Raw genomic sequence first — 12,175 nt, forward strand, 5'->3', positions numbered from 1 at the left:
GAAATCCATTAAATAATGCATATCATTTTCTGTCTTATACCAATATAAACAAGGGCTACAAATTCTGATCATATTTTGGTGGGAAAACTAATTGGGGACTGACCTTCATGACACCATTTTTCATTGCTCCTAACAAGAATATCAGTTAACATCATTTATCAGTTATAAAGCTGATGGCTGACTAGTTGAAGAGCCTTCCAATAGTAGATGCTAGTCTTCAGATTTTGCTTTCCATAGAAAATGTGCCTATAACAGCACTTTCCCCAAATATTTCCCCAACTGACGACTTGAAAATTGCTGAGATTCTTGGCAGATCAATTCATGCCTTTTCTGCAGCAATTGTAATGCACTGTGCTAAATGTTGTATAATTTATAATTGTAATTTTGTTGCTTTTATTTCTTATATACATTTTACTGAATTCAGTTTAAATTCCACAGAATTCAAATTTCAAAACAATAAAATACAATATTATTATTTAATGTGATGGATATGCCACCTCCCTTCTTCAACCACAGAAACAAAGACACACAGTGTCTTCACCTGAGTGAAGTTCATGGATCCCTGGTGATCCCTGGACCACAGTTTGAAAACCCAAATCTACAGAATGGTGAGATGTAGTATAACTATACCCCTCAAGCTTTCAGCAGCAAGACTGCTAATAGAAACTGAATCCCAGGTCAACAAACCTACCCATTCTTCTTCATGCCAGTCCACTTGTAGAGAAGATCGGCTATTTCTTCCTGTCCACCTGGCCACCAGGGTATCTTGGTCATTCCTCAGCACCACTTGCTCTTCCTCTACAGAGGTTGGAGAGGCCTTTGAAGCTATATAATCTGGTCTGGCAGCATTCAGCGCATGTATTGAATTTGCCAGCAGTTTGCAGTCGCAGACGGTGACAAGCTGCCGTGTCTGGAAAGGATTGAAACAACAATGTATTTTGCAACTCTTTCTACAGTCCATATTCCATCATGAATTCAGGAACTGCAGAGGAACCACTAAGGCTGTCTTGCCACGTTCTCTTACAGTCAAAACTTAATATTCAAACAGTATAGCCAAGGCTGCCTTCTCAGTATATTCAGAGAGACCACAATGGGACATAGGGACTCTTGATCATATCCCGTACCTTATCTGCCAGAATGGCAAGTGTTCTTTCAAGCCCATTGGCGGATCTGTCCTTGGCAGCTCTGGAGAGTCTTTCTGCGTAGTAACTAACTTGAGTTTTCAGGGTATTGATCTGTGCAATAATCTCCTTTGCTCGGATAATATCTTGTGGTATGTACACTATTGACTGGGTATTGGTCGAAGTGCTGGGGGGTGGAAAAACGGATAATTTTTTATACGCATAAAAATAAAAATCAATCCAACAGATCAGCACTGAAATTCCATTCTTTTTTCATGCTGAAAAAGGAGAAAGCACAGGCAAACAGTTTCTCCCAATTAACTATCAAGCATGAAGAGACTGAGAGGTGCTACAAGGACTCATGTTCAGACTACCACCCAGGCCCAACTCTGCCTTTAATGAAGCCAATTGACTGCTCATAACTTCCACAGGGACAGGATATGGCAATCACTGAATGAGGATTTAATGTGACCTATAGCACACTTCTAACCGTGTCTACCCAGAAGAAAGTCCAACTGAATTCAGTGGAGCTTGCTCCCAGATAAGTGGGGTTAGGAATGCAGTATTAGTCTAATCCCCTGCTCTAAACATACATTTATTTATTCATTCACATTTAACAAACAAATAATTTTTTAAAAGATAATTTATTTCCTACCATTTGGTAGGCTTCAAAGTCCTCTAGGCAGCTCACAGTTACTAGAACTTACTATCACTACTTCATAAATAAACAAAGCAAAACTATTTCTGCTCATAAGCCTTTGACTCAGAATTGACCATCAGTCCTTACCACAATAAGGTCTTCTCTGTGCATGCAAAGATGACATCAGGCAAGAGTTGAGCTCCCCCTAGTGGTTGAGGGAGGAAAATGCTGTTCAATTTCTGCCTTCAACCAACTCAAAAGACCTCAGCCGATGCCTGGTGTCATTTTACACACACATGAGGATAGTGGAGCTATTCATTTAAGCATGAGTATCAAATCTGCACTGCCTGTGACCAGCCAAGGCAAACAGACTCCACCAGCCAAGTGCTGTATGGACTGCCATCTGATTGCAACCCTCACTGTTTTTGCTGTCCCAAACATGTTGCAAAACCAGGATGTTATTCTTACCCTTAACCCTCTACCTATATTGCTGGTGCAACTACAGAGCTCCCATAATCCCTGTCCCTTGACCATGCTAGCCGGGGCTGATGGAAGTCGTAGTCCTACAACATCTAGGAAGGTCACAGGTTCCCCTCTCCTGTCCTAGAGCAAAAATGTGTGGGAGAGTGCTATACTGGCACAATGCCTAGTTGAAAATAAGATCCCATCATGTGGGTATGTAAGCCTAAAGGCACATCTTCTTTTTTCAAAACAACAGCTGTTCCACAGGGCTGGTAATGTTGGACATCACTTTTGGGGAGTGTGGCTGTTGTTCTACACATCATTTGTTTAGACAAAATGGATCTAGAATTCCTAACTTTGCAGGATCAAAGGTCTTGAAAACCACTAACTGGAAACAATGTGTTTACTGAAACTGTCAGCAATGGTCATAGCAATTGGGTCATTTATGGCTCTTGACCAGCAATTTCAAGGATAGCAGCCTTTATCAAACTCTGCTTGGCATGTTTAAACCTACTGATTCAAAATAGCTTTAGCATGCCTCTTTTATTGGATTTTTGCCAGGGTTCCTTGTTTCTATATGGGACAGCTGTTTAAAAATCTCTGCACCATCTCAATAGTCACATCCAACTATCCAGAGTTATTAACTGTTTTTCTTACAATAAGGGAGATATCATGCAGAAGAATTAGGATATAATTGGCAGCACAGTCCATGCAGCCTGGTGAGTCTCATATTAAAAGAAGGGAAGCAAATCTATTGCCAAATAAGAGGAAATAAATTATTTGATGGTATGAAGTTCACAGACGACAAACTACTATCTGCAGTCATCCTCCCAAATGAACAGCTATCAGCCTTCACTGGCAATTTGAAGTTCAAAGCCCAAATCATCTAACCAATTTTCATACATTTGTGGATGCATAAAAAGAGTGACCAATATAATGTAAAAGGTTCATGTCGTATTCTGAGTATTTTCAGTTTCTAACAAAAATGGTCTCTTAAAGTTAAAGCATTTCAATTTAATTGGCTCCCAAGGTTCTAGCAACCAAACTTGGTCTGTGTTAGCTGTTCATTAGGAAGGCAAATAATGCAGATGACAAGATCAAATTAAATCATGCAACATACCCCAGTAAACAACCACATTAACTGAATGAAGCAAAATTAGCAAAAGCAAATGCAAAGTATTAAAAGGGGGAGGCATCTCTGTACATAAACACATTAACTTTTGTCAAAAAAAGAAAAATATCAAACAGGAAAGTTCTGCCTCCAAACTGAGAAACAGAAAACTCACCAACATTCCTCATAACTGCTAAAAAAAATAAAACCAAATGAAAGTTAGCCATTATTTGTTAGCAGATACCAAAAGCAAAAAACAAAGCAAAGCAACATTAGATAAACAATGTTAGTTGTTTTAAATATTTTTTTTCCAATAAGGTTTGCTTATGTCATTAAAATTGTAAGCAAAACAAAATCATAGTCAATACAGAATGGTTTATGACTTGCAACCCATTCCATAGATTTCTGGCTGCATCAGCACAATGGGTGCTACATGCGACACAAGGAGCTTGACTGCAAAATGCACAAATAACTGCAATCTGGCAGCAAAACACAAATCTATGGGCTGGGATCCAAAGAACTACACAATTTACTTTGCACAGATTGGGGGGGGGGTTACAGTTCATGTTTCTCATTAATCATCAGCCTCCCACCCAAAATACCAAACTGGTTTGGCAATGAAGGAACCTTTAGAAGCAGTTTCTGTTATGGCACAGGTGTCTGTTACCCAGAGAGGTGGAAGGAGTTAAAAAAAGAACTGCCCCGAAGATTAGTCAATCCTGACTCAAGTGTGGGTTGCTTAATAGCTTGGGGTGGATATATAGGTCCATTTTGGTTTCTCATTTTTCCAATAAGAAGTTCAGATTTCCACATCATGGAAAATTTATCGGTGTTTTAGTATGTATTCTAATATACAGATTTATGTATGCATTTCCCCCTAACACACATTTTTGCAAGCAATCTCCTCTAATAATAATAATAATAATAATAATTTATTATTTGTACCCCGCCCATCTGGCTGGGTTTCCCCAGCCACTCTGGGCGGCTTCCATAGAAACAAAAAATACAATAAAATATCACAGATTAAAAACTTCCCTGAACAGGGCTGCCTTAAGATGTCTTCTGAATGTCAGGTAGTTATTTATCGCTTTGACATCTGCTGGGAGGGCGTTCCACAGGGCGGGCGCCACTACCGAGAAGGCCCTCTGCCTGGTTCCCTGTAGCTTTACTTCTCGCAATGAGGGAACCGCCAGGAGGCCCTCGGAGCTGGACCTCAGTGTCCGGGCAGAACGATGGGGGTGGAGACGCTCCTTCAGGTATACTGGGCCGAGGCCGTTTAGGGCTTTAAAGGTCAAGACCAACACTTTGAATTGTGCTCGGAAACGTACTGGGAGCCAATGTAGGTCTTTCAAGACCGGTGTTATGTGGTCTCGGCGGCCACCCCCAGTCACCAGTCTAGCTGCCGCATTCTGGATTAGTTGTAGTTTCCGAGTCACCTTCAAAGGTAGCCCCACGTAGAGCGCATTGCAGTAGTCCAAGCGGGAGATAACCAGAGCATGCACCACTCTGGCAAGACAGTCCACGGGCAGGTAGGGTCTCAGCCTGCGGAACAGACAGAGCTGGTAGACAGCTGCCCTGGACACGGATTTGACCTGTGCCTCCATGGACAGCTGTGAGTCCAAAATGACTCCCAGGCTGCGCACCTGGTCCTTCAGGGGCACAGTTACCCTATTCAGGACCAGGGAGTCCTCCACACCAGCCCGCCTCCTGTCCCCCAAAAACAGTACTTCTGTCTTGTCAGGATTCAACTTCAATCCATTAGCCGCCATCCATCCTCCAAGCGCCTCCAACCGCATCCATCCTCAACATCCTCTAATGTAATGCAGTTTTGTATATGTTCATTCATATATGCATTTTTATACACAGTTCACTTTGATACATTTTTGTTATGAGAACTGCACTGTATTATTAGAAGATCAAATTCCAAAGGATAGCTGTGTTTTGGTTTCTGTTATTGTTCTGGGCAGTGTAAATTACTGAACAATTCCCCTCATCACTATTAATAACCCTTATGCAGACCTCACAACACCCCACCTCCCTCCTTGCTGTGACCAGGAGACTTCTAGCAGGCAGGAAGACAGGAAGGACTGCAGATATTATAGAGGAGGAGAAATAAAGGAGAAGCGTAAGGTGCACGCTTATATGGTGGTTTTAAGTAGAGTGGCTTTCTAAAAGGAAATTTCTGCATGTATTCCTCACGTGCAGATGTTATCTTTCTGGGTGACTGGTTTACCACTGAACCATTTAAACCTGAAAGGCTGGAAACGGCACAAATAGTGTCCAGCTTAAAAAAACAAGCAAAACTAGAAGCCAGCCCACCCGGCTGCTGTCCTCCTTCCTCTCTGGTTTTGACTGTGGGGACCACAAGACGACGAGGATGGAATCTGCATCTCTATGCTGCATCTGAGACACTTCCAGCCAGCTTAAGAAACTTCTATGGATATGCGTTTTGACATTTTCCCAGTACCTTTTCCCCCTTCAGGCATGTATAGACTTAACCTTTTGTATTATAGTGTAGACAGGGAACAATGTCAGAACTGTGGCAATTCCAGTATGCCAGTTTACTAGCGATTCCATCTGGGAATCGAGCATCTCATCCAAGGATTAAGATTTACATTCCCTATTTTAAATTTTATAGCGAAAACACAGAAAGTAGAAGTGTAAATCACTCCTATCTCTTCTGTCTTCCATACGAACCAGCTGCTAGAGGAAACCACAGAGTGTGCTTCCTCAAAGCCATTCCTGCAGTTATAGAATACAAAAGGTTTCTGCTCTCTAATGAGAAAATATAGTAGGAATGCCCACTCCAAAAAGGGTCAGAGTTTACAATCTCACTCTTTAAAAAAAAAAAAAAAGCAAGCACTGATTGAATTTCCTTTTCACAGAACCTAAGATGATTGCTAAAAGACCAAGAAAGAATAGGGAGTCTCGCTCTTTCAGCATGTTCTCAAGAAAGGTCTTTGGCACCTATTAGGAAATGACAGAGACAGAAGCTAGGAAAATTAGTTCAGCCATGTTCCCATCTGACTGCAGATTGAGAAGCTTCAATAAAGACAGTCATTAAGAATCTTCAAAAACCTTTAGATTGAAAAATTAGGAGAAAGGTCAAAGACCAATTTTCTAGACTATTTCAGGATGTTCCCTGAACATCCCTCTCCCTCTACAGGGAGTAGACACGGTAAAAATGCAGTTGCCAGGAAATGGTGATGCCATAGCAGTATTAAGGAGCAGACAGGGACCCAGGAGCTGCCCACAGACTTCTGATCCTTTGATTTGATTTCAGCTGTTCAGATCAAAGAGTAAAAACAGCCTAGGTCAAACTTAGGGACTGCAGGAATCTACACGTACAGTGAAACCTTTTACACATCTATACAGAAAGGCTAATGCTTATATTAAATATACAATAGCTCATTAAGCTGTCATAAGCTATCTATCTATCTACTTAAAACTGAAATAAAATTACTGGCTGAAAAAATGGGAAAACCTTCTTCTGTCAAACTCTTTCCATAAACTGGCTCTAATCTTCGTGGTTTTGGACTGAATCTTCCTATATGTAGAAGCAATAAAAAAAAGACACAAGGTATTAGATGCTTTTTACAAAACGGGGGCAACAGGAGAGGACAGACAGCCACCAAACATTCTACTTACTGTTTCTTGGCATCTTCAAATTTGTGGAGCTTTTTCCGCAGGCCTCCAGACTTAAAGCCTTGACAGTGAGCTGCTGGTGCTCCTATAGTTACAATATCATAGTTCTGATCTAAACAAAGCCAAAAGTGAGGAGGAGAGGTTTAAAGGAGAATACTCACCATCCAGACTTGGACTGCAAGCCTGTGAGAATTTGTACTACAAGAATGTAATTTGCAAAGCACCTAATATATCTGGGGGTTGCCAAGCTCTTTAGACCAGTGAGCACATTTCGATTTCTGAGAGAGTGTTGTGGGGTACCAGTAACAGAACAGCTGCCATGGGAGGGCACAGCATAACACAAATTAGAGAAAATGCTGTCACGTTGAAGCTTTTCCTGTAATCATATTTCTGTACTAGGAAAGGAGTAACCTTGTTGAGTTTCTGCCTGCCATACAGCTGCCAAAGGCACAAAACCCCTACTTTTGCCCAGTGCCACCCCTAAACCACTTGCCTGGGTGTAAGCCTTATTAAACACAGACTTACTTCTGAAAAGACAAGTATATAATTGTTCTGTATGTTAACTAAACAGTGCGTTCTTATGAGTGCCTGGGCTTCAGCCTTCAACTCCTGCAGAGCAGTAGACATTCTGCAAATTTTCATACTTTGCAGTTGCCATTTTATTGGAAAAGAGGGGTCTTTAAAATCCACTCATGCTGAGTATGTTGCAGAAAATAACTTCTAGAGACTACCTGATCTCAGACGAACCCAACACAGGAAAGATGCATTCTGATTGCTAGGGAAAAAATCGAAGGGCAAACTATGGAGAATCTGAGGACTAGAAAATAAGGCAAAGCAGGAGAAGTAGACTAAAGAGGAGGGGAAAAGAGCAGCCCCTTAGGAACCCAGGGATTCCAATGCCTGGTGTCTAAACAATTCACTTATCAAAGCTCTGGTTTCACTGGTTAGCTAAAAACACAGGCAATCAGGAGCAACCAGGCTGGCTCATTTCACAGTAATGTTTTGAAGTACCCGCACATTTCACTTCATAACTTTTTCTGTAGGAGGGCTAGAAACTTTCTTTTTTCAAAAAAAATGAAAGCTGTAACTCAATAGTAGAGCACATAATTTGCATATAAAAGTTGCAAGCTCAAAACCCAGCATCTCTGTGAAGGATTGGGAAAACACACACACACACACACACACAGAGAGAGAATAGAACCTACAGGATATATGAGCAATAAAGAAAAAAAATACCTGATCCTGCATCATCTTGGACTCTCATTCGCTGTATGTGTAAATTTGTGGGCACAAATTCCAGCTTTTTGTCAGCTTTCAGGCTACTTGCTTTGAACGATGGACCTGAGGATATAAAGAAGATGATTTCTGCATGCTGAGTCCATAAAACTGCAACCACTAAGAAAAATTTGTTGGCAAATTGCAGTACAAAAACTGCAGCATGAAGTTTGTACTGGCAATGAGATTTCCTAAAGGGCCTCTTTGAAAATGATGGAGGGTATGCAGTGAAATGTTGGGAATGTTCAGCAGCCCTCTCTTTTGCTGTTAAAAGTGAACTCCATCTTTCCCCCCTAAACTGAGTAAGTCCTTTGTTTAAATAGATGATGCTAGTCCCACCACACGGCGACATCCACACCATACATTCAAACTACATTTAACTGCATATCTAAGGCACCTGGCTTGCACCAAAGAATCATGGAAACTTAAGATGGTGTGGTTGGACAATAAGTGGCAAGCTTTTTGTTTAAACACAAAACTTCAGAATGGAATTCTGAAGTCAGAAACCCAGATAAAAAACACAGGTAAGAAAAGTTAAAGGTACACAACCCACTTGCACCACAGGTGGAGAATCCCAGTAGGAATCTTCAAAGCCCTGTTTTCTTCTTCCTCCATCTACTTACACAGATGGGCACACCTCATATTTCTTTTAGGCTGCAGGCAAAGTCCTTGCTGTTCTTCTGTGCTTTTAATGGTAATCAGGATCCTTTCAATGGTTTTCTGCTGCTGCTGCTTTCATCTGCTGTTATTGTTTTCCCTTGTGGTTTTAGTGTCACTTTCCAGTTGTTTGAAATTTACTGTTCCTTGTGAGCTGACTTGGCGTTTGCATCAAAAGGCAAGGTATAAACGGATGCACATTCAGGGAATGGAAAATCTCTTCGATTTTCAAGCTAGCCTTCCCTCCAGTTACTTGCACTGAACAGAGAAGGATGGGCTAGACAGGGTTGCAGGGAAAATGCCCAATATGTCTTTCTTTCTGAAGGGAAGGATAAGAGAGCATCCTTTCCCCATTTCACACACAGAAGCTTACTGGACCGGCAGCTGAACCCTGCAGCTCTGGTGACAGGATAATATGCTCTGAAGCAAGGTAAATAAGGGAACAAGGAGATGAGTGGCAGCAAAGGTGAAGGGTTGGGGATGCTCAGGAGGCAGAGCCAGGAACTGCTTCTTCCGCCTAGCATCTGCCACCTGAGGTGGTTGCCTCCCTCTGCCTAGTGCTAGGGCCGGTCCTCCATGCACTTCCTTATGTCCTACCCAGTTGCCCACACATGTGTCTGGGCACAGATGGAGGTGGAAGGGAGAATGAGACAGAAATTTTAGTGCCAATGCTCCATGCCCAGGCACTACATCTGTGGTGCAAATAGGATGTGCCCACAGTTTAACCGTTTTTCTCTAGAGAACAGCCGAATCATACATTACATCAGGTGTTTTAAAAATAATCATACAAACAGAGTTCCAAACATGCATTCTGTTTTATGGAGGTGGTGGTGAAGATGTCAGTTACCTTTGTACTGGTGAAGATTTGTGAGGTTGTCCTGGTACGTTAGAATGATCGTTTGGTACTGAGTAACTATTTGCCGACGAAGACTTTCCCAACAAGGGGACAGCTCTCCCAGTTCTTCAAGTTCACAAACCCTACACAAAAACACCCCAAAAAGACAGGGAGATGCTATTAATTTGGTTGTATGACCAACAAAAAGCAAAGTCTGCCTTCAACCATATATATTACTTGCTCCTTCCTCAAGCACATCAGTGCCATTTTGAGACATTAGTGGGATGTTAAATGTGCTTTAAATTTATGGTTTGTGCATGGCCCATAACAGCATTTGATATCATGTGGAGGGCTGCAGGCAATCAGCATTAATTGCCTCCCCTCCTCTTCCATCAGGCTATGTATCCACTAGACCAAAGACTCTTCCACAAACCTATGTACACTTTTTATTTGTGGAAGGGTCCCATTGGAAGCAAACACAGGTTCTAAACCATGTATGTCTGAGTGCGGAAATGAGCAGGGAAAAGGCTTGGCACGGTTTCTCTCCATCATCTGCTTATGTTTTCTAAAATCCCTCCCTCCCAAAGCACCTTTGTTTGTTTGTTTGTTTTAAAAAAGGTGTTGTGGCACTGTTACACCTGACATACAGAACAATATACTATCTGCACAAAAGACTACAGCCAATCCTTACACTTGCCTTAAACCAGACAAAACTACAGGTTCATTCTGGTGCATTGTGCCATCTCTTGTGTGACTTCATGGAGGCTAACCACACAGGTGTCCCCACATTTGGGAAGCAGCACAAAACCCTAATTCTACAAATGCCTTTAAGTTTGATCCTAGGAACAGGAAACATGCAGTGTTGATGCTTGTGTGATTATTATATCATCAAAAAGCATTCCGTTTGGTTTTCCAGCTGGATTGGCCTCACTTCTGTGGCGCTAAAATTGAAGCATTGCAACAGGACAATATTTTCAAGTGCACCATAGCCACAGCTCAGCATCATTACTGAGGACAGAAATGGGTAGAACTAGACATTACTTGCATGCCATCAAAGGTGACCTGGAACACAGGCCAGACCGACAACCTAACTTGCCCTGCAGAGATACCTATAGCAGCCATGTGAGCATATTTTGCTATTCTGAAAATGGCAGGAGAGGTTTTCCCTTTTTAAAGGGGAAAGGAGAGAGAATTGGAGGGACCCTGAAACCAGGCCTGTGCAAGGGCGCAGGCAGCCAGATACACTTACCCCAGGTCTTGGAGGAATAAGCTGGCCAGAGGGCTGGGGGAAGGGAGCTAGACCCTGACAGGGACTGACTGCTTTTTTGTTTCAGTTTATAACTTTATTCTAACAAGACTCTGGGCCTCAGACAAGCTCCACACAGGCCTGCCTAAAACCTAGCCATCTGATGGCACTCTGCCTGTGGAAACTAAATCAATTCCGAATTTGCTATTGTAAGTGACACATTCTTTGGAGGGGTGAAAACGAGAGTGACTGGCTCTGTGTCAAGCACTGGAAGAGATCACTTCTCACTCATGTGGTTCCATCAACCCTCCCTGAGTCATTTCCCTCCTCTGCAAAGCCTGTTTCTTCTCATTCCTCTTTGGCTTGTGATGCCGATGAACTCATTTAAGCCTTTTTGAAATGTCACATGCAGAGTAAGATTTGAAAAATGTTTTCAATACATCTGTGTTACTAGGAATCAAAAGGTGCAAATGTCAGTACATTGTCAATGCATAACCCTTCACAACTGAAGAATTAGGACCATTGATCATTACTAGTATCCAAAGCCATCCTTTTTCTACAAAGCCCAGCAGATTAAGCCCGACTTCCTACCCACCCCGAAATATGCATAATTCCTACCCACTCCGCTGTGCATAATTAGGAAATGTGTCTGTACCTTTCCACCCTGCATACTAGATATGCCCCAATACTGCTGGATTTCATACACAGGCATAACATTTGACTAGAAAGAAGAGCAGGATGGATGGAGCAACAAGCCGCCACCTGAATCATAGGTGCTGCTGAAACATAAGCAGGTTTGGGGCTTGAGGAGCCATGGGCCACTCCAAAAACCTTATTCCCAGACTGCGCCACTCTTCTCTTTTCCCAACCCATTGCCAGGAGGTTTGCTTCTCTGCCATGTTCACAGATACACAGCCCTTCCCAACTCTTAAAAAGAAGTATTTCAAAGATACTTGCCCAAAACTCATGCTATTCAGGACTTCTCTTCCATACACAATAAGAAGGAGAGCAGAGTAATGCTCAATGTTCCCAGTGACACCTGTGTCCATCCTGACCCGGCATCCTGCTTGGGTTGGAAGGAGAACATCTGCAGCAGGGAGCCTGCTGTTCTTATTGAAGTTCCACATGCAATTTAGGATCAATTTAGTTGATCAAATGGGGGACACATGGAGAGCCAGGGGGT

The 12,175-nt window shown here is 42.2% G+C and overlaps 1 protein-coding gene across 34 annotated transcripts in view; it reads right to left on the bottom strand.

Annotated features, from left to right (window-relative positions):
• INPP4A (inositol polyphosphate-4-phosphatase type I A) overlaps window positions 1-12,175 on the bottom strand; it is a 97,430-nt gene that overhangs the window by 29,494 nt on the left and 55,761 nt on the right. For 13 of the 34 annotated variants that reach the window (XM_083437695.1, XM_083437683.1, XM_083437692.1 and 10 more), the window contains exons 12-17: window positions 9,759-9,889; window positions 8,216-8,320; window positions 6,983-7,091; window positions 6,798-6,881; window positions 1,125-1,308; window positions 692-910 (exon numbers count right to left, since the gene is read on the bottom strand). In XM_083437695.1, the coding sequence (XP_083293821.1) occupies window positions 692-910; window positions 1,125-1,308; window positions 6,798-6,881; window positions 6,983-7,091; window positions 8,216-8,320; window positions 9,759-9,889 (832 nt within the window). Of the gene's footprint in view, window positions 1-691; window positions 911-1,124; window positions 1,309-3,509; window positions 3,528-6,797; window positions 6,882-6,982; window positions 7,092-8,215; window positions 8,321-9,758; window positions 9,890-12,175 lie in introns of all 34 variants that reach the window. The other 21 variants (XM_083437702.1, XM_083437700.1, XM_083437693.1 and 18 more) reach the window with 3 other exon arrangements.

This window comes from Podarcis tiliguerta, assembly GCF_965153285.1.
Source record: "Podarcis tiliguerta genome assembly, chromosome: 4".
In the NCBI taxonomy this organism is placed as follows: domain Eukaryota; kingdom Metazoa; phylum Chordata; class Lepidosauria; order Squamata; family Lacertidae; genus Podarcis; species Podarcis tiliguerta.